At 44.1% G+C, this 22,656-nt stretch overlaps 1 protein-coding gene across 6 annotated transcripts in view; it reads left to right on the top strand.

Moving 5' to 3' along the window:
- The window catches only part of LOC111872358, a 122,831-nt gene that overhangs the window by 69,787 nt on the left and 30,388 nt on the right, over positions 1-22,656 (top strand). For 2 of the 6 annotated variants that reach the window (XM_023866153.2, XM_023866152.2), the window contains exon 2: positions 16,516-16,748. The exons of 3 other annotated variants lie outside the window; for them this stretch is intronic. In XM_023866153.2, the coding sequence (XP_023721921.1) occupies positions 16,673-16,748 (76 nt within the window). In that variant the 5' untranslated portion in view covers positions 16,516-16,672. The remainder of the gene's footprint in view (positions 1-16,515; positions 16,749-22,656) is intronic. One more of the 6 variants, XM_023866154.2, reaches the window with a different exon arrangement.

Raw genomic sequence — 22,656 nt, 5'->3', positions numbered from 1 at the left:
GGGGGGGGGCAGAGAGCCGATCTAGGTGTGGTAGTGAACAAAGAGAAAATCCGTGCCTGCTGGTAATCGAGCCCCGGTCACTCTGCCCATAACGAATTATTTTTCCTGCTCATAACTTCGACATACCTGTATTAGAAATAGTAAATTAGAACGTTTAGCTCAGTCGGTATAGCAACTGACTACGGGTGGGACGGCCGGAGTTCGATTCCCGGGAAATGGAAGATATCTCCCTTCTTCACAGTGTCCACATCGGCTCTGGGGCCCACCCAGCCTCCTATCCAGTGGTTACCAGGGTTAAAGCTGGATGAGCATTAAGCTAACCACTCGCATCAAGTTCCAATGTCAAGAATGATGGAGCTATTCCTCCACTCGCCCACACATCTTAATGGATTAAGGTATCCCTGTAACAGGCCATGCAGGCCCATAGGGTTGTGAGACGTTGAGGGTCCCACATTATGTAGACAATCGGCTTACAGATGGCGGTATGGTTGTCAGCCTTACGCTCCGGCCGCCCTTTACCCCCAGGAAGATTCCTGGTACTCATTTCTGTTAGAGTATGAGTCGATCCTAGGGCCATAATGCGGCTGGAAGGATTAGGTCAATTTGAAAAAATGCACCTCATTGGGACTCGAACCCGCGACCTTCTGGCTTGTAGCATAGTGTCTCAACCAACTACGCTACCGCGTGCCCCCCCTAATGGCATAGAGCTTGGACAACTTTACCTTTAGCAGTAACAAAGCCACAGTCCGTTAACTGCTGATTTGCCGTCACAAACACATGAACAGAACAAGACTCGAACCAAGACTCGTGGGGTAGACTTAGTTACCGTACCAGCTGCCATTTCCACGAGCTGGACATTAAGCGGCAAGTATGTGTACATCCAGAGTATAGTAACAAGTGCGAAGACATTGCATTGAACTCGAGCAGTGCTCCGCGATTGTGGAATGTTCCGTTCCCACCTGAAGAGTATGCAAGTACGCATGATTGTATGCAAATAAAGATTATACACGTATACCTGCTGCTCCTCAAGTTGAGGTTTGGGAAGCAGGATACAGGAAGGGCCATGACTTGCGACCGTGGAACCAGTATGCAAAACTCTATTTTAATAACACTGTATTGTTGGGGCATAATGTCACCGATGTTGTACAGGTGTTACAGAAATCTCGGTACCTTAAACGCCGTCGTTATCTTTACAGCCGTATTGAATTCCATCGAGTCATGGTGTTGAGAATGGGGTGTAGAAAGGAACATTTTGTCCTTATAGAAGGGAAGTAACATATTTTTTTCTTTTGATGCTAAACCTCAGTTTGGGCCTTAGCCTACCTCCATGAATCGTTCCGTTTCACTTCGGTTTAGTAGATCTTAGACATTCGCTAGGACTCCTTGAGCGGGTGATCAGCTCGTCGCAAGTCCTCCTGCAAACAAACACAGAAAAACGAACACAAACATCCATGCTTTGAGTGGAATTCGATCCCACGATCCCGGCTTTCGAGCGAGCGAAGACAGTGCATGCCTTAGACCGCTCGGCTACCGTGACCGGCCAACAGGAGAATAGAAAAAATGTAGAATTAGGGACGTACTAATTTGAATTCAGCAGCGTGGATCAAGTCAGAGGGGATGACATTGGCGGTGTATGTAGCGCAGTGGAGAAATAAATACAAACTGTATTCAGAAACCTGAAGGAAATGAGGCCGCTTGGGACGTCTAGACATTGATGTAAGATAAGGGTAAACTTGGCCTATGCTTAACTAATTAAGCACTACGCCATGAAGGCGTATGGGAGAGTGGACATATAGCTCTAACTTTCTTGATCTCAGCACTAGATGGAGGTGAATGGTCAGCTTCACGCCCCGGCCGCTATACTCCCGGGGAAAGATCCTCCGGTGCCCATTGGATAGAAAGCTGGGTGGGCCCGGAGGTGGTCTGGACATTGTGGGGAAGGGAAGAATCTTACACTGTCAGGAATCGAAACCCTGCTATCTGGCCCGTTGGTATTCCGACCGAGCTGTCCCGGCTTCTCTCTAGGCATAGATGGGAGGATAAAGTTAGGGTGGATCTTTTAAGGAGATGGGATAGGAAGATATTGTTTGTATTTACCTCCCTCTCAGGCCGCGCCATAGCTCAAGCGATTAGTCGCTGGCTTCCCACCGCGGCAGCCCGGGTTCGAGCCCGGGTCTTTTCAAGTGGGATTTGTGGTGGATAAAGTGGCGCTGGGGCAGGTTTTCTCCGAGTACTTTGGTTTCCACTGCCAATCTTCATTCCACCAAATTCTCCATCAACATAATCACCCGGGGCAGGAACAATATGCCATTCAGTGGCCGACGTGCCGAGTGGACCCAGTTGGATTGTTTAAAAAAAAATTATCTCGCTCTCGTGTGAAGAAAGTCTTTTCCTTAGAAATTTTTAAAGGCAGAGGTCCCATTAATTGAGTCCCCTTTATGTATACGTTTGGCTGATTCTGAGTCGTGGTTAATGCAGTGTAGCCACACCTAATGCAAGAGGCGGATCAGCCAAGGTGTCAAGCTCCCCGCAATGGCATTATGTCGAAAATGGAGGGCTAACGAAACTTTATGTTATGATCAAATTAATTAAACAAAAGAGACAAAAACGTGTGTGTGACATGCGGAGATAATGAGGATGTGGAAAGACCGCCTTGTCGTCAGACACGCCCACGAAATTAGCCCTTTCACCATCTCGCCTTCACAAGATTCAGCTCTCTGTAACATGGACATACACGTTGACATCACGGCCATTGCATTGTACATGCGTAGGCAGGTCATTATTTGTCTCCTTGCTTCATATGTATCAGCAATCAAAGTTGCAAATTTCAACCGAGATCAAGCAACACAAAAAGAAATCACAGAATCGTAAACAATATGTAAACTTGTCTTCCAGGGTGATCCAAAATCGTGCTAATAGTCAGGGTCGCTACGTATGTCTCATATTTCGAAGAACAGATCAATAAATTCATTCCAGATTTTTTCTTTCCTTCTGCCAGGACCTGAAATTGAGAATGAACAATATGCAGGATGTGAGGATCTCACAGAAGTGGCTATGGAAAGTTCTTCCTCCTCAGATATAATGTTGTGTAGTCCAATGAAATTCGACCGACGTTTCGGAGGAACTTGTCTCCATCTTCAGGGTCGATCTCTGCTTGTTACCTTCTTCGTCCCGATTTCTTGCTTGACTTATTCAACACTGAAGATGGAGGATACGTCTTTCTCCGAAACGTCGATTGACTTTCCGCATACTACACGGTGTTATATACCAGAAAGTAGAACTCATGAGAATGAACAGTTTCCTTTCCAAGACTGTACATTCTGGTACAAGTAAATAATCCTTAGTCACGAGATGAATCCCGATGATTTTTCAATTTGCGTAATCCTTCCAGCCGCACTATGGCCCTGGGTTCGACTCAGTCTCTAACAGAAATAAGTACCAGGAATATTCTTGGGGGTAAAGCGCGGCCGGCGCGTAAGGCTGACAACCTTACCGCCATCTATGAGCCGATTGTCTAGACAATGTGGGAGCCTCAACGTCTCACAACTCTATGGCCTTCACGGCCTGTTACTGGGATAGCTTTACCAATCGATAAGACGACCCTTAATGCAACACTGAAGTAAAATAACCAGTCACCCTGACTAATGGTTGGCCCGCAATCCAGAAGAACAGGCGTCCGTATGTGTGTGTGTGATCCAGATTATATAGCGTTGAATGATGGTTGATTGGTGATGAATTGAAAAGGATTAGGAAGGAGGCGGTTGTGGTTTAATCGAGATACTGTCTAGGAGGATACCTGGAAGAAGTGAGGAAACTCGCGAAAAATGTAGTGAATATATCTCGGTTTCCAGCCGAGATACAAACCGAAACCCTTCCGAATAAGAACCTAGAGCGTTACCGCTTTGCTAACTCTCTCGTTGTATATTTGTAGTTAAGTTTGTAGTGCAAGCAGTGATACCGTTTTTAGATTTGAATAAAAATTTTTATTTTACTGATTATTTATTTAAAGACTCTGGTAGTAGTTCATACTGTGTGGAGTCGTATGACGTGAGAAACTGAGGAAATGACACTAAACATCTGTGTGCCCCAGCTGAGATTCGAGCCGGTTATCTCCCAAATATATGCCGATGCTTTACACCTTGAGGACCTTCCTTGGAGAGTATAATATAAATTGAACAATTTAAGACTCAGGTCTGGCAGTACATCATCGTGACATAAAATCGTTACAGCGAATGCTGTTGTGACCTTATCACTGTACATAAACGAGTCGCGCAACTGCATTAATGGTGCCAGTAACTGGCGCCTCTGATTTCTCTGACCTCCGAGAAGACCTTTCTTTGTCGTCCCTTGTATTGATTGCATGCAGTTTTATTATTAGGTCATTGTATTTGGTGACGAAGACATGTAATGCGTATATAAAAAAGGTAAAAGTATATCTGTAATAGGCCGTGGAGGACCATAGGGTTGTGAGACGTCGAGGCTCTCACATTTTCTAGACAGTCGGTTCACAGATTAACAGCCTTACGTGCCAGCCGCACTTTAACTCCAGGAAGATTCCTGGTACCCATTTCTACTAGAGGCTGAGTCGACCCCAGGGCCACAACGTGGCTGTAAGGCTTAGGTCAATTAAAAAATCCACTGACATCGGGAATCGAACACGCGACCTTGCGGCTTGTAGCATAGTGCCTTAACCAACTACGCTACCGCGTGCTGGTTAAGAGAAAAGATACATCCCTTGGAGGGAGATCCTGAGGAAAATGGTTAATTTTGCAGTTACATGCCTGGGTTCCAGTCGAAGTCTTATTTCTTTCTCCATTATTTCCTTCGTATTAAAAAGCACTGGGACAGCGCCAAGCTTGGGATTGTGACGGCAAAGCACACGAACTTCATATGCTTTAGTAGCCATGGCAACGAGACGCGTTTACGATGCATAAAAAATGGTTTCTGAAACTGGGGTGCAATTTTTCTGTATGGGGGCCCTAATTATTGTTAAATGATTTATATGTAAACATATGTTACGTCGTATGTTCAGGCTCATAAAAAATAAACGTACCTTTAGCCCCCATTAAATTTTATCGTAGGCAGCTCATTTCTGCAATATTTAACTGTCGAGTCAGTTGAGGTTGGATAGAAACTTCTGTAAACGAGAAACCATGCTAGTTCCAGTGTTATAATACACGTAGATGTAACATTGTCAATGCGAAGGACGCCTCTTTGTCGTTAATCTAAAATTTGCCTTTACTTCTTAAACGCCTGCGTGGTTTACCAAGGAAGCACCCATATATTCGAAATGGCTGCTCTACTAACTGGGGTTTACTTAATATATCAACCCCTCCAGGCACTTGTCGATGTAGCACATATGTCAATCCTCGCAGCTAATCGATTGATAGAATAATATTCTCACTGCTACCATTGGGTAACAGGCACTATACTACAAGTCGGAAGATCGCGGGTTCGATTCCCGTAGAGGTCATTGGATTTATCAGTTAACCTAATCCTTCCAGCCGCACTATGGCCCTGGGGTCGACTCAGCCTCTAACAGAAATGAGTACCAGGAACCTTCCTGGGATAAAGGGCAGCCGGCGCGTAAGGCTGACAGCCTCACGGTCGTTTGTGAGCCGATTGTCTAGAAAATGTGGAAGCCTCGACATCTCTTACCCTGTGGGCCTCTATAGCCTGTTACAGGGATAACTTTTCCTTTTTACCATTGTGTTCCAGCGCAAAAGGAAATACTGTAAGCGTGGATGAGAAAAGAAATACATACAAAATCTCAGTCGGAAAATCTGAAATGAAGAAAGCATTTCTGACATCGAGGCATAGTTGACAAGATAATATTAAAACGGATCTTAAAGAAACAGGATATGAGAATATGGCCTGGGTTCAACTGGATCAGGATAAGTCCCAGTGGTGGAATCTTGTGAGCACGGTGATGAACTTTCTTCCACAAAAGACAGGGAATTTCTTGACTAGCTGAGCGACTATTAGCGTTTCTGCGCCACAGAATTATTGTCTAAAGAGATGATAGCATGAAAAGGAGAATGTATTTTCCTTTAGGCCTACATAGGCCTGGAAATGTTTTTAATAGAACTAAGACAAAATCACGTTCCTGAAGCAGTGGTTTGCGTTGTACAGCTTTAAATGTAGGCTTTACAACGGTGATGGATTTACTACTTCATTTCACTATTATTTCTCTACTGAATAGATTATTCTAGCTCTAAATTGGATGATGAATTGTAAAGGACATAGAAGGAGATGACGGTTGTCTGTCTGGATATACGTTCTCGGCATTTGGCCGAAGAGACTAAGGTAAGCCTCGAGAATCCTCAAAACAGACAGCAGGTCGAGAGTCGAACTTGGGACCTCCTGTATACGAAGCATGATTTATAATACTGAGCCGAGCCCTTCGGTGGGATGGGATGCAACGTAAGTCGGAAATTAAATAATACTACCTAGAAATGGTTCTTTCGCATCAGTAACCTCCCTGAACAGAATTCAGAGACTGGTTTGACATAGCTCCGCTGCAAAATGGTGGGAAAGTCCTGGGTCACCTCCGGTCAAGTAGATGATTTCAGTTGAAAGAAACAGTTGTTATGTAAAATCTAAAACTTGGCGGTTGTCTAAACTGTTCGAAATAGTGAATATCCTCTGACCGGTTTGGAGTGCCTGACGGAGTATACGTGGACTTCATGATCAGTTACGAGGTCGGCTTTCGTGTCTAGGCTTACCGATCGCAAGCGAAGGAAGAATTACCAATACAGCGGGATAAGGGCACTTCAGTTACCTCCAGAATAGGTCATTCGAGGAGGCGCGCCTCCCGGAATTGTAGGCAGCAGGTGAGGCACTGACACAAGTGTAGTGAACTCCCAACTTCACCCATGTTCAGCACTCAAGCTGTAGCACTTCCTGGCGTAGGAAGTGCCCAAGTACGCTCCGCGCATGCGAAACAATTGCCCATTGTTGAGAGGTAACCTTGGTATGGTTTATGCCATGACGTCCATTAGCGGTGTTGATTCCATGATTAAAGTATCAATTGGTCTGAAGGTGCCGTTACCGAGCGTGTGTGAATAGCATATAGACATCTGTGAGTGGTAAAATAATCTGTTACGTACATTACAGTTGGTTGAGGGGTTATGCTACAAGCCGGAAGGTCCCGGGTTCAAGTCCCGATGAGGTTATTGGATTTTTTTTCAATTGACCTAATCCTTCCAGCCGCACTATGGCCCTGGGGTCGACTCAACCTCTAACAGAAATGAGTACCAGGAATTAATTAAATACTTTTCCTGGGGAGTAAAGCGCGACCGGCGCGTAAGTCTGACAACCTTACCGCCATCTCTGAGCCGAGCCGATTATCTAGATAATGTGGGACCCTCAACGTCTCACAACCATATGGGCCTTCACGGCCTCTTACAAGGATAGCTTTACTTACTTTTACTTTTTTTTTTTTTTACAGATGGCTCTGTTTAGGTGTTGTTCGTCTAAACGATCTTTGAATGTTCGTCACATCTCGAGTAGGGTACCTTGAAAAAGAAAAGTCCTGTGTTTTCAACGAGATATTGTTTTCGTGATTTTGATTCCGGTTGTGTTTCGAAAATCTGGTAACTTTCTAATGTCGATGAGACTGTCTGTGTCTGTAGCGTGTCTGGTACCGACTTGCGCTCAGGGATATTTCAGACACACTATACTAGAGTTCCACGTTCTGTATATAACACAGGCATTCTTGTTGTTATAGTTGCTGATACCATTATGTTTTCAAAAGATTGCTATTACACCGCTCCAGAGCTCAGGCAGTTAGTCGCCAGCTTCCCACCGCAGCAGCCCGGGTTCGAGCCCAGGTCACGTCATTTGGGATTTGTGGTGAACAAAATGGCGCTGGAGCAGGTTTTCTCCAAGTATTTCCGTTTCTCCTGCCAATTATCATCACCGACTACTCTACATTCATCATCATCTGTCATCCGGAGCTGCTACAATAGGCCAATTAGTGTCCGTCATACCAAGTGGACTCAGCCTCACCCAACCCCAAGAAAGTAAAAACAAAAGGATTGCTGTTGCGTTATATTGACAGCTGACCTTGAATTTTATTTTGATATTGATTCAGAAAATTGTCGCTATAGGCGTTGACTCGAATGAACATATCAAATTCTGCTACCATTATATACAGATATTATATAGAAAATATTACCGTATTTGCCTCTTACAAATTACTGGAAGGTTCGAAGAAAATCGGGGCGCTCTGTGCTACGGCTGTTGCACTACGCGTAGGTGTACTGTCACTGTTAGCTAGTGAAGGTTAAAATTATCGCCGTATGAAAAGGAAAGTAACTACAAACACAAACTGACAGGATTTCCTACTTGTCTGCAAGGTTTTTCATATGAGAAGAATTGTGAAAGAAATTCTCTATTTCGGCTAAAAGACTACAAAATGGCTACTGTCCTTATATACAAGCTCAGGACATTGTCGTACCTTTAAAAGGTCGTTTTTGCTCATGGTTTGCTGCAGACTGTTTAGCTGTAAATGCCAAAGTTTATAACGTAGAGCTTACGAATCAACTGACATTTAAATGCTTGTTCCAGTGCTTGATCCATTTTCTTTATGGACTTAGAATGTCAACTTTGCTCATTTCCTAACCCTGGAAGTATCAGTCAGAATTACTTGGTTTTTGGACGTTTTTCCATTGCCCGGTATTCTAGAAACTAGAAAAGAAATCGTTTCGGAAACTAAATCTCTTTCCGTCCTCAGGTGAGTGGGAATACACCTACTCAAGTCCCCTAGAAAGAGCTAACCTCGATCACTGGGCCACAGGTCCTCACCTGAGGACGGAAACAAATCCGGTTTCCGAAACGCTGTGTTTTCTAGTTTCTAGAATATCGGACGATGGAAGAAAGTCCAAAAAACCCGTAATTCTGAGTGTTATACAGATCAACAGACCCTTTAGAATCTACTGGAAGTATCAGCTTGAACGTGAGTAATGTCGTGTCAAATCCTTGCAAAAGTCTAGCTCCATAATGATTTCAAATATGGGAAAAAATTCACTCCTAATGTACCTTGAGTATGTAATTCAGAAAAATTCCCAACCTGTCACATGCTTTGAGGTATAGTAACGGGTGTAAAGAGTGAAGTTTTCGGCACGGGGCAGTTGTAGGGTTACAGCCGTAATAGTTTACAATATCATAGCGATATGTGTGTGTCTTCCTACACGGAATAGTGCTGAAGGAAAGCGAAGGACATTCTGTGTACCCTTCATGAATTTTCGTCAGACCAGTTCACATACTGGCGAACTACTTCAGTTGGATTGATATTAACATCTCCCATTCGTCTCCAGTTTTAAATACTGTGAACCACAAGGTCATACGAACAGATGTTTGGAATTCTACGGGTTATTGAAGCAGTAATTTGACTCGGATTGTAGAGATGATTTCAGAATTGATTTTCTTCTGAACATTGCTGTTATGGGATATGACGCCAGGCATTCCGGTACAAGTCTACCAGACTACAGGTCATCACCTCCCAGAAGACATATCTTCACAGTGACCGCCTTGAAAACCTCAAAATCCTTATTTCTATGCCCACCGCGAATTCGGTTGAAGGTCTTTCCTATTTCGTAACCATCTGTTGAATGAGTAAATTCCAAAGGGTTCTGACCATTGTGTATAATACACAGAATTACGGAGATTTTGGACTTTGTCCATCGTCCGGTATTCAAAAGAAACTAGAAAAAACAGCGTTTGGGAAACTGGACGTGTTTCCGTTCTCAATTGAGGGGGGAGACACCTACTCTGTTGGGTCCATTGAATGTATAAGGGGTTGGGCCTTCTTGGCCCTTGCATCGCGACCACAGCGATCTGTTGTGCCTTGTTGGGTCCCTTAGTAAAGAACTAACCACAGTCACTGGGTCCAATACTTGCATATAAGTCATTTGAGACTTTCTGTTAGGAAAGAGCCGCGCCATAGCTCAAGCGGTTAGTCGCTGGGTTCCCACCGCAGCGGGCGGGTTCGATCCCGGGTCTGGTCAAGTGGGATTTGTGGTGGACAGAGTGGCGCTGGGGCAGGTTTTCTCCGAGTATTTCGGTTTCCCCTGCCAATCTTCATTCCACCAATTGCTCCACATTCACCCTCACCTATCATCTGAGGCTGGTACAATAGGCCAGAAGTGGCCGCAGTACAAGGGACTTAGTGCCACCCCACCGGCAATAAAAATAAAATATGTTCAGAATTACATTTCGCGAAAGTTTTGCATTGCTGGCCGCAACTTCCAGCTAGATTGCGGAGACAGTTTTTTTTTTTGCCCTTCTCTACTTCTTAGGAAAGATAAAGTTTATATCTTTCAATTAATTTTTAGTCACAGTTCATCATTGTAGTCGCCTCAACAGTTTCCTCTGTTATGAAGCTGCAGTATTTCTGATTTCCGCCGCCCCCATAAAATTGTGGTTGTCATGGCAACCGGGATCCTCTAGCTCCAGAATCGATTCTCCCCACGGTCGGGCCCGTAGCCATGGCAACCATGTCGTCTGCAGAACTGAGAGATCGCCTGCGCCAGTGGAGAGAGAGGGGCGGGGGGGAAAGAATCCCATGGTGGTGGTGATGATGATGATGATGATATCACCATCTTTTTGATGACTCACGTTCTCAAATTAGATTCCAACACATGTTCAGAAACCATAACAGATTAAGCCTATTTCATTCTGTGATTCATATTCCGTGATCTGTTACCAGGCATGTTCTTGATTACCGTTACAATTTTTCCCCCTTGGCACTACAGCCCCAGTGGGCCTAGGCCTACCTCCATGAACTTCTCCGTTCACTTCGGTTTTTCTAGATCTTACACATTCAGTAGGCCTCCTTGGGGGGTGATCAGCTCGTCGCAAGGCCTCTACCTGTACACAACACAGAAAAACGCACACAAACTAAACATCCATGCCCTGAGTGGGATTCAAACCCACGATCCCGGTTTCCAAGCGAGCGAAGACAGTACATGCCTTAGAGCGCTCGGCTACCGTGACCGGCCGTTATAATTTTGCAATGTCGTGTATTTAAATTTCTTATTTTGTCATATCATCGTTTAAGGCCAAGGGAAAGAGTGTTGTTTCCTAAGTATAGACAAATTGTTTATATTCCACCTTGAATATTGATTATTGTCAAGGCTTTATAATTTGTACCTTTCACCATATATCATCGTGATCAAATCAAAGATAATGGGACGGTTGAAACATGTAGCACGAATGGAATAGGAGGGAAATGCGAAATATTTGTCTGGTAAGAAAATTTGAAGGTAATAGGCAACCTGAAAGACCTATGAATGGGAGGACAGTATTAGAATGTGTCTTTGAGAAGTGGGTGTCATGACGTGGATTCGATTTCTGTACCTCAGGATGTGGTCCAGTGCCTTACAGACGGAATAAATGCGTACAGAATTTTATTCGAAAAGTCTGAAGTGAGGAGGCTACTTCAGATACCCAGGAAAAGGTTGTAGGATTGTATTACAATTGATCCTAAATAGGCTGGGAAGATTGGACTTGACTGAGCTGGTGCAGGATAGAGTCCAGTCTCAGGTTCTTGTGAACACATTAATAAACCATCACTTTCAGTAGAATGCTGAGGTTTTGTTAACTGAGCAACTGTCAGCTGCATTGGGTTATAGGCCTGCCAATACAGTAATATATTTACTTCTAATGTGGGATTAAGAAAAAGTTTACTTCACGTTAATTTCAAGTAGAATGTACGTTGTAGCATAGTTGGTTGAGGCTCTATGGTACAAGTTGGAAGGTCGCGGGTTCGAGTCCCGATGAAGTTTTTTTTTTAATTGACCTAATCCTTATAGCCGCACTGTGGCCATGGGGTCAAATCATTCTCTAACAGAAGGGAATACCAGGAATCTTCCTGGGTGGTTAAAGGGCGGCCGGTGCGTAAGGCTGACATCCTTACCGCCGATTGTCTGGAGAAAATGTGGGAACCTCGACGTCTCACAACCCTATAGGCCTCCAGGGATAGCTTTACCTTTTTTAGAATGCATAATATGACTGGCGGACGTAGAAAAGGGCGTAATTCTTGATGCTATTAAAATTTAAAGTCACTGAAGTTAGATTATATTAATAAGAACAAGTCATTGTATGGATTTAAATCTACAACGTGAAGTAGACGTTAAAATTATACAGCATTACTTGGTGTTTCAAATGTACGAGTATTCCGTCCATAGAAGCATGGTAGATTACATTTGATTGATGTTACTTCGACGTCATTCCATGAAAATGCATTAAATTTGCTCGTCTCCCTGTGAAAAGCTCATCTGCGGTGCTCTGTATGTAGGGATCGTTATATAATACACAAAGTAGCAAGTAAAGAAGTTTGTCATGAGGAGAAGCTGAGATTAAGGCGTTCTCTTTCTGGGCTTGCGGATCAAAGTACTTCGTACATTGTGTAGGCAACCTTATGGAAGAAAGGTACTGTGTAAGCATGTTTGAATTTCCCACCGGCGTGTGAACACGAGAACTATGTTTGAAAATAGAATCTAATAACTTTCTAATGACGATATAACGGTCTGCGTTATGAACTGAGAGTGACGAACCTTCATGCGCATAGCAAGATAAAGTTGTGCCTGTGCTTAACTAATTAAGCACTACACCATGATGACATATGGGGGAGTGGATGTATAGATCCACATTTTCTTGGCCTCGGTACTGGCTGGAGGTGAGTGGTCAGCATCACTCCCCGATCGTTTTACCCCCAGGAAAGAACACCTGGTACCCATTGGACAGGAGGTTGGGTGGACCAGAGTCGGTCTGGACGACGTGGAGAAGAGAACATTTTTGACCCTACCGGGACTCGAATTCCAACCCCTTGGTCGTCCAGCCAGTCGCTATACCGACTGAGCTATTCAGGCTCCTCGTGCTTGTGGTAGATGGGGTATAATAAAGAGCACGCTTACTGTTCGCACAAAATGCGTCGGTTTTAACGAACGTCTTGACGTCCGTTGTACAAATAAACAAGAGAAGCGAATGCTATGCTTTCTTCTGGCTCCATTGCAGACAAAAAACTACGCACAGCGTTCTGCAACTGTGTGGTGTCCTCAGCAACGTCCGTCATAAAGTACGTTCGTTACAACGGACGGATTTTGTGCGCTCGTGTGGCCCCAGCCTCTGAAATTATGTATTCTTTCTGTTGTCATTATTGAGAAAACCGATAGAGCGGGGGTTAAGAAAGTCCGCATTCGACCACGGTACTGAGCTAGTTCCAAGCATCTTCCAACCTCATATTTTGTCTACCTAATATGGAACGTAGTGACCACCAGCTTCTTAAGAATCCTGATTTGGATAAGCTGTGTTTAATATTCACAAGCGCATTCTGCAAGGCAAGCAGAACAGTTAGACAAAGGCTGTGCAAGTAGCGGCACGCGGGCCACATGTAGCTGATCTTGTGTGAACTCCACGGAAAGTGCCCACTGAATATTCCATGTATTTGTTCATCTGATTTCACGCGATATCGTATAAATAACGGTGGCACGAGGTAGCGTAGTTGGTTGAGGCACTGTGCTACAAGCCGGAAGGTCGCGGGTTCAATTCCCAATGAGGTCACTGGATTTCTCAATTGACCTAATCCTTCCAGCCGCACTATGGCTCTAGGGTCGACTCAGCCTCTAACAGAAATAGTACCAGAAAAGTACCAGTAAAGGTGACCGGCGCGTAAGGCTGACAACCTTACCGCCAATTGTGAGCCGATTGTCTAGATAATGTGGGACCCTTAACGTATCACAACCCTATGGGCCTTCACGGCCTGTTACAGGGATAGCTTTACCTTTTTACCTTTACCAAATGAATTTATAGTCCATTCGCGGAGACGACACAGCGTAAACAAAGTAAGCCCCGCGACGCCACAGCTGACAGCAAGGAGTGGACAAAGCGCGCAGTTACTCAGTGTACTCACTGCATTCGGACACACGCTAACCTGCATTCAGACTGAAGAGTGAACGTTGGACGCCCCTACAACGATACATGCCTCACGTGATCGCTGCATGATTTCATTCAAAGAGCGAAGGAGATACCGCGTGCATTTGTTTACGAGGACTCTCTCGTCTCCGCGAATGGACTATAGAAAAGTATGGGATTAGTATGACTTTAAAATCGTATGCGTTATTGCGCCGATATTGGGAAAACAATATTTTATCATAATGTAACCCACCTAAGGTAGAATGAGAGGCCCAAGGTGGCTTGAGTTCAGTTAGCCCAGGTGTAGATTAATGGAATAATATATTTGAGCTGACAGCTACGGCCTTGTAATCTTCGTCACGTGAACAACATTTCACAGCATCCGTCGATTATGTGAGTGCGTCGCTTGTAGCTACTTAAGCCTGTGATATCCGAAAGGAACATTTCCGAAATAAAGAGATGATGGATTGAAGAGTGAAAACTCATTGTCTCCAGAACAAACAAACTTGTTTTCCCATGACAGGATATTCAGATCTGCCCACTGGGTTCTCGTATCATGACATTAATCGCAACTCCTACCACCGGCTTCCGCCTTGCCCATCTAACCTCCCCCAGGCACCCAGTAGCTGGTCGGTTCCCAATCTCCCGCTCATCGCCTGGAGTATTGACCTCTCCTGATTTTCCTTCCTTGAACCTTGTGGCTGTCTAACCCGTTCAATACGAAACACACGACGCAGATGCGAGAGCGTAGCGCATCAGCCAACGGAGTTCCTGAACGCACTGCAGTTGGGAGACAACAAGCCTTAGAAATTGATTTTCTGGCGGCTAGGTTTTTAATGGCTTGTTGTTTATGTAATATTCATTTCCACCATTCTTAAAGAATTTATTACATAGGCTTGTTGAGAAGAGATTAATATGGAATAGTATTAAACCTAGCCCTAACAAGTGCGCCGTAATTATACAGAATGATCCAAAAGTCACTTAACTTCAAACGTTCTTTCGTATTAGTGTGCATGTAAATAAAGTAAAGGTATCCCTGTAAGAGGCCGTGGAGGCCCATAGGGTTGTGAGCTGTTGAGGCTCCCACATTTTCTAGACAAACGGCTCACAGATGGCGGTGAGGTTGTCAGCCTAACGCACCGGCCGCCCTTTACTCCCAGGAAGATTCCTGGTACTCATTTCTGTTAGAGGCTGAGTCGACCCCACGGCCATGGTGCGGCTGGAAGGATTAGGTTAGTTGACAAAATCAACCTCATCGGGACTCGAACTCGCGACCTTCCGGCTTGTAGCTTAGTGCTTCAATCAACTACATTACCGCGTGCCCCAACATCTTGTTGGTATCTTTTAATATTCCTAATGGAGATGTTATTATTTATTTTTATGATTGCTATGCTCGTATACCTGTAGACCCTGTTATTCGGACGCAGGGCACGAACTGTGAAGGAAAATATTAAATTGTCTACAGTAATTTCGCATAGTGGGGTGTGATTGTCTACAGTAAGTACAGCATATGTAGCTGTGCCATAGCTCAAGCGGTTAGTCGCTGGGTTCGAGCCCGGGTCAGGTCATGTGTGATTTGTGGTAGACAAAGTGGCAGTGGGGCAGGTTTTCTCCGAGTACTTCGGTTTCCCCTGACAATTCGCATTCCACCGATTGCTCCACAATCATCAGCTCTCGTCTGGGGCTGGTGCAGTGACCGCAGTACCAGGTGGACTCAGTTTCACCCCATGAGAGAAAATAAGGGGGAAAAAATACAGCATTGTAGCAAACATGATACGAAAATATTACTAGCTTAGCTTAGGTTCTTATGCAGAACTTTACGTCATATGATAGAGTAGAAATTGTCCCTATTCTTGCCGCGTCAATAATCATGTAGTTGATTTAATAATGCGGCTGTAGTAGATCTGTTTTATTTATAGCTATGAAACAAGAGAAACTGTAACTATGTGAGATGAAGTTAGAAACAAGTCGAGTAGTTGAGAGCTATAAATATATATTAAACATTCACGATTTTATCCGAAAAGTGACAGAAGAGATGGACGGACAGGGCAGAGATGTAATCAGTTTAAGATGAGGATATGGCTTATGATAGGTCTGTAAGTGAGTGACCAGCTTTCAATGTCTGTAAGATACAGAAGTTGGCCGCGCCATAGCTCAAGCGGTTAGTCTCTGGCTTCCCACCGCTGCGGCCTGGGTTCGATCCCTGGTCTGGTCAAGTGAGATTTGTGGTGGACAAAGTGGCTGTGGGGAAGGTTTTCTCCTGGTAATTCGGTTTCCCTTGCCAATCTTCATTCCACTAAATTCTCCATCATAATCACCCGGGACAGGTAAAATAGGCCAATCAGTGGCCGACGTGCCGAGTGGACCCAACTAGACTTCACNCTGCGCGAAAAAAAAAAAAAAATAAGAATGCAGAAACTTTTTTTTTTCGAATTTGAACATTTGTAACTGTAGTCAATATCAAAATAATATCGATACATTAACAAAACTGACAGAAATTTAAACATGGCTTCCATTGGAAATGTTAAACTGTGTGAGTGACTTGAAAGATGATGCGAGTATAATGAATGAATGTTATACGTATATTACTCTCTGCAGCAAAATGAAGATCACTGTGCCATAGGATAAACATGATAATTCTGTTGATGATCCACAAGAAATGTACATGAACTGAACCCTTTGAACGCAGTGAATCTAATCAGCTGGGATGTGAACTGATAGTGTTGACCTCGGGGTGGTCTTGACCCTTAGAGAGATGAGACTAATCAGGGCGAAATATCATGTTGGAAGCAACATGGAGCGGCCTGCAGGAACACTGCTGCCAGTCAGAGGTAAGTTTGGTTTTGCATGAACTCTTCGAATAGACAGGTATGCTTAGATGTATTCTGTTACCGTAGCTGTGTGTCGCGGCACAGAGCAGGCACTTATCATTGTGTCTGTTTCATGTCTCAAGCCGTGACGTATGACACGAGTGCAAGAATTCCCCGCCAACGGCGAATTTCAAGTATCTACCGTTCCCTATTTGCATTCAGTTTTTGCCAACCACGGGTTCTGAATATTTGTACCACTGTTTCTAACTTATGACCGCATCTGTGGTCTAGTGGTCAGAGTTCCTGGCTACAGATCCAGACGTCCGGGTTCGATTCCCGGCGCTACAAGATTTTCTGAGAAGTAGTGGGTCAGGAACGGGGACCACTCAGCCTTGTGAGGATAATTGATGAGCTATTTCAAGGACATAGCGGCTCCGGTCTAGAAAACTGAAATTAACGGCCGTGAGTATTCGTTACGCTGACCACGCGACACCCACTATCCGCTAAAAGTTGGCACTACGCCGACAAGCGGCGGTCGCTCAGTCGGTATAGTTCGCTTATGGACTAAAGCCACGGAGTTAAGTTATGAAACAGCAGTAGTTTCTGAACTGTACATTAAGGGGAGAAATAAATAAATAAAGCTTACTCAAGCTTCGGTCCACACCGGACGGACACGACAAAAATTGACTGAAAGTTAACAAAGGGGCGGATAAATATCAGTGTGAGAAATGACACCGATACCACGTGTGCTGATAAATAAGTAAATTTCCAAGTACATGTGTACCCAGATTTATGTGTCTTTGTAAGTATCCGTATTTATGAGCTGCGTCCCTGCATACGCGACTCGATACAGACTTCACTGTGACTCACTTCGGGTTTCTGTCTTGAAACTGCTCTCTGTGGGTCTCCCTATAGCTTCCCAGCCGAAGATCTGGAGATTTGCAATAGGCCGGGGGTGTCTAAATAAAGTTGTCCCTGTGTATGAGCACCGCGTAGTGACAGCGTGCAGGGGGCATGGAGATAACGATCCAAGCATCCTTATCCTTGGGGCCGAAAGCAGATTGGTGGTCAGCTTCATGGGACATTAAGCTGGAGGAAAGAAACGGGGAAAGACGTGTTTTTGTGGGTTACATGTAACTGCGTGCTCATAAATACAGCAAATCCCTCGCCAACTGCAAGCTTTGCCTTCAAGAAAACAGCGTGCTTTGCAAGACCAAGGCATTATGTGAAACTGGGGGTAAGGGGACTCGCGACTACGAATGAACCCCCCCCCTCTCAACTGTTTCCCCACAATACATAAAACGTATGTGATGGCATAAGGCATAAAATAGAAAATGTGTTACAGCAAGACGCATCGTAATGAAAGACCGGAAGCCATACAAATAGATCCGTATGCCCTTGTAACTGCTGCGACTGCATGTGGATATGCTAGTCCGGCGGTCACCTTTTTTTTTTCGCCTGCATGTGAGTTAGAAACTAAACTCCGTGGCTTGAATCCGCAAGCGAACTATACCGACCGAGCGACCGCCACCTGTCGGCGAAGTTAGTGCCAACTTTCGCGGCTAGACGGTGTCGCGTTGTCAGCGCAACGAATCTCAATGGTCGTTAATTTCTGTTCTCTAGAACGGAGCCGCTATTTCCTTGAAATAGCTCATCAGTTATCCCCATAAGGCTGAGTGGACCCTGTTCCAGACCCACTACTTTTCAGAAAATGTGGTAGCGCCGGAAATCGAACCAGGGACCTCGGGATCTGTAGCCGGGAACTGTGACCACTACACCACAGAGGCGATCATTGCTATTTCATATTTGTTTTAAAACGCTAAAGCTTTAAGTTACGTGAAACAGTCATTTTGCGCATTGTTTTGTTTGACAGTAGAATGTAGACTTGATCTCGTACTTGAACGAAAATTTTCTCAGTTTAATCTTTTACCACTCGGCGGCTAGTCCAAAAGATAGGAAACAGTGGTACAGTGTTTTGTGTCTTATCTTGTTGGTACGAGATACGTGTATATGTTGGTAGAGAAGAGTATATATAAAGCGTACAACTGGAGAAGCACTTTGAACCTCCATTCCACTAAACGCTTCAAGGCTGTTCCCATAAAAGCAATTGGCCAATGTCGGTCAGACGTCACCAGTAGCATCAGCTCCGCATTCAGTAGTGTCCAAAATGTGTCTTTGCGGAGATACGAACCGAGCACATTCCGAATACAATTCTAGACCGTTACTTCTACACCAACTTGTTTGGTCTAATCTATTTGGTTAGTCTAAACAAACGAATAAAAATGAACAAACTCCATGGCTTGCAGTCCATAAGCGAACTATACCGACCGAGCGACCGCCGCTTATCGGCGAAATTAGTGCCAACTTCTACGGATAGAGGGTGTCACACATAACAGAGTACGACCGTATAAAATTTATAACCCAAATGATGTTTCGTGAAGTTTCGTATGCATATTATCAAGGTGTTCATTGTGTACTTTCCTCCATTCTTCTCTTACTTTGTCCCTCTTAGATCTGGTTATTGTCTTTTTCTGAAACACGCTCAGTCTGCACGTTTTGTTCTTACGGCGTGAGACAAACAAGTCTGCATATTTTGATAGAGGTGGTTAGATAGGCGACGGGAAAACAAAGATTGAATCCTTTGTTGGAATAAAATCATTTCACGGAGTTCACGAACATAGCGTCTACAAAGTTACGATCATTCATCTGTTGCCTTTTTTAAGAGGCAGAACTTATTCAAGCAGGAGGCGAAATATTACGTTCCAAGATCCACAATCTAATTACTTCTATTTGGCATAGGGAAAAATTACCTGATCAGTGGAAGGAGTCTATTATTGTACCAGTTCACAAGAAGGGTGATAAAACTGACTGTAGTAATTATCGGGGGATATCACTTTTATCACTTTATATAAAATTTTGTCCAGTATTCTTCTTTTAAGGTTAAGTCCATATATAGATGAAATTATTGGGGATCATCAGTGTGGGTTTCGACGTAACAGATCAACTACAGATCAGATCTTTTGCATTCTTCAGATATTGGAGAAAAAATGGGAGTACAATGAGACAGTACATCAGCTATTCGTAGACTTAAAAAAAAAGAAGACTATGATTCAGTTAGCAGGGAAGTATTGTACAATATTCTAATAGAGTTTGGGATACCCATGAAACTAGATAGTTAGATTAAAATGTGTTTAAACGGAAAGTATAGTAAAGTCCGTGTAGGTAAACATTTGTCTGATAAATTTCCTATCCAGAATGGTCTAAAACAAGGAGATGCTTTATCGCCACTCATTTTCAACTTTGCCCTAGAATATGCAATTCGGAAGGTCCAGGGAAGCCAGGTGGGACTCAAACTAAACGGGACACATCAGCTGTTGGTCTACGCCGAAGATGTGAATCTACTGGGTGACAATGTAGATACCATAAAGAGAAACACACAAACTTTATTTGACTCAAGTAAAGAGGTTGGTCTAGAAGTAAACACAGAGAAAACGAAGTATATGTTACTGTCTCGTCACCAAAATGCAGGGAAAAATCATGATATGAAGATAGGAAACAGATGTTTTGAAAATGTGGAACAATTCAGATATTTGGGAACAACGATAACAGATCGAAACCTGATTCAGCAGGAAATCAAGAGGAGATTGAACTCCGGTAATGCTTGCTACCATTCAGTCCAGAACCTTTTGTCTTCTCATCTGCTGTCCAAAAACATAAAAATTTGAATATACAAAACTATAATTTTGCCTGTGGTTCTGTATGGGTATGAACTAGGTCTCTGACATTAAGGGAGGAACATAGACTAAGGGTGTTGAGGAGAATATTTGGACCGAAGAGAGATGAAGTGACAGGAGGCTGGAGAAAACCGCATAATGAGGAGCTTCATAACTTGTACTCTTCTCCAAGTACAATTAGAATGATGAAGTCAAGGAGGATGAGGTGGGCAGGGCATGTAGCACGAATGGGGGAGACGAGGAATGCGTATAGGATATTGGTGGGAAAGCCAGAAGGAAGGAGAACACTGGGAAGACCAAGGCGTAGGTGGGTGGACAATATTAAAATGGATCTTAGAGAGATAGGTTTAGATGGTATCGATTAGATTAATCTGGCTCAGGATATGGACCAGTGTAGGGCTCTTGTGAACGCGGTAATGAACCTTCGGGTTCCATAAACTGCTGGGAAACTCTTGAGTAGCTGCAGAATTGGCGGCTCCTCCAGAAGGGCTCAGCTCCATGAGTAAGTAAGATTTCTTCACATATTTTAACCTCCTGATATTTCTCATGCTCGGTTTTGTAACACAGTAACGCTCATCATGTCAGGACAGTGCGGTGCCTTGTAGCCCATTTTATCACCATTATCTCAAGGGACATGGGAAATGTTTTAAACTTGAAGAACGGCGGACTCAGAAAGGTTACTCTATCCCCTCTCCATTCTCTACGTCATAGAGTTTACCTGCAGAACAGTAGGTACCTATCACGTGTCCGTCTGCCCCCCCCCCTCCCATGCTAAGAGGTTGCGGTCTGGAATATGAAAGTAGCTGCATTCATGATTACCCATGCGTGTCTTTGGTGCCAAAATTCGATCACTCCATGGATACTGCGGTTGTGACGTCGCTATAATGACGTTTGTAGTGATGTAACGCTTTCACTTCCGGCCGTCTCGCGGGTGGGGCGTTATTCCAATAGATCGAAACTAGGATTCAAAATGTACCGGTTGGGCCGCCGGGGTTTCAGCTTCACCATTTAGAAAGTCCGAACGGTGTCTTATTTTTGCTCTTAGAGCAGTGTGAGTGACTCCTAGCTACTGAGGACATTGTACAGACTCGGATGATGGGTTTGAGAACTGGAGCATTTGGTGGAATGAGAATTGGAAGGGGATACCGAAGTATTTGCAGAAGACTTGCCTCCGTGCTGTTTCGGCCCAAATCCCGAATGAACGTACCTGGAATTGAACTCGGGCTGCTACTGTTGCAACAGGAGTCCAGTGCTGTGACTTTGACATTTTTTTGATCTGAGCAGAAATGATGTACGGTTGACAGATTTCATCCGCACCCAGCAACCTTGATTACCTTCTTACCATTATCTTAAATTAGGACACAGGTCAGCCTGTTCCGGTTTCATTTGTGTCGGCAGACCATCTGTTCCTCGGCATGCCGCCGTTTCTTCCTCTCCGTATGTAATTCCAAACAAGCGTAGACACTATGTTGCCCAGCAGGAAGTTAATTAAAAATATTTGGGAACGTAAAGTTATGAAGCTAGTGGGGTGGGACTAAGTCCCTTGTACTGCGGCCACTTCTGGCCTATTGTACCAGCCCCACATGGTAGGTGAGGGTGATTGTGGAGCAATTGGTGGAATAAAGATTGGCAGGGGAAACCGAAGTACTCGGAGAAAACCTGCCCTAGCGCCACTTTGTCCACCACAAATCCCACTTGATCGAACCCGGGCCGCCGCGGTGGAAAGCCAGCGACTAACCGCTTGAGCTGTGGCGCGGCCAAGTCCTATCTTAGTCACTTCTCTGATGTGGCGAGTGTCTACAGATTCATAAGGATTCTGTATAGAAGATGCTGTGTACAATGTCCCAGTGCTTTGATCCGCCACTTCTGACGTAAGGATGTACCGATGGTCTTCTTTGACAATGGTTTCAACTGACGACCAGCTTGTTATTCTTCTTAGCCTAAGATAGAGGCAGTAGCTTCCTCCGAAACGTTGGTAAAACTTTATTAGACTTAACGGCGTAATATTAGAGAAGATAGGGACCTTCATAACGAGCGTTGTGAGAACCTCATATCTCTTTAAAAATTTGCAGAACTGTTTAAAACGATTTATCCACAATTAAATAATAATAATAATAATAATAATTATTATTATTATTATTATAAGGGCCTCATTTTCCCGAAGACACAATACGATGTAATTATAAACCATACTG

Source organism: Cryptotermes secundus, unplaced genomic scaffold, assembly GCF_002891405.2.
Source record: "Cryptotermes secundus unplaced genomic scaffold, Csec_1.0 scaffold144, whole genome shotgun sequence".
NCBI lineage: Eukaryota > Metazoa > Arthropoda > Insecta > Blattodea > Kalotermitidae > Cryptotermes > Cryptotermes secundus.
The sequence above is the reverse complement of the archived record's forward strand: the minus strand, read 5'-3'. Positions and strand labels throughout refer to the sequence as shown.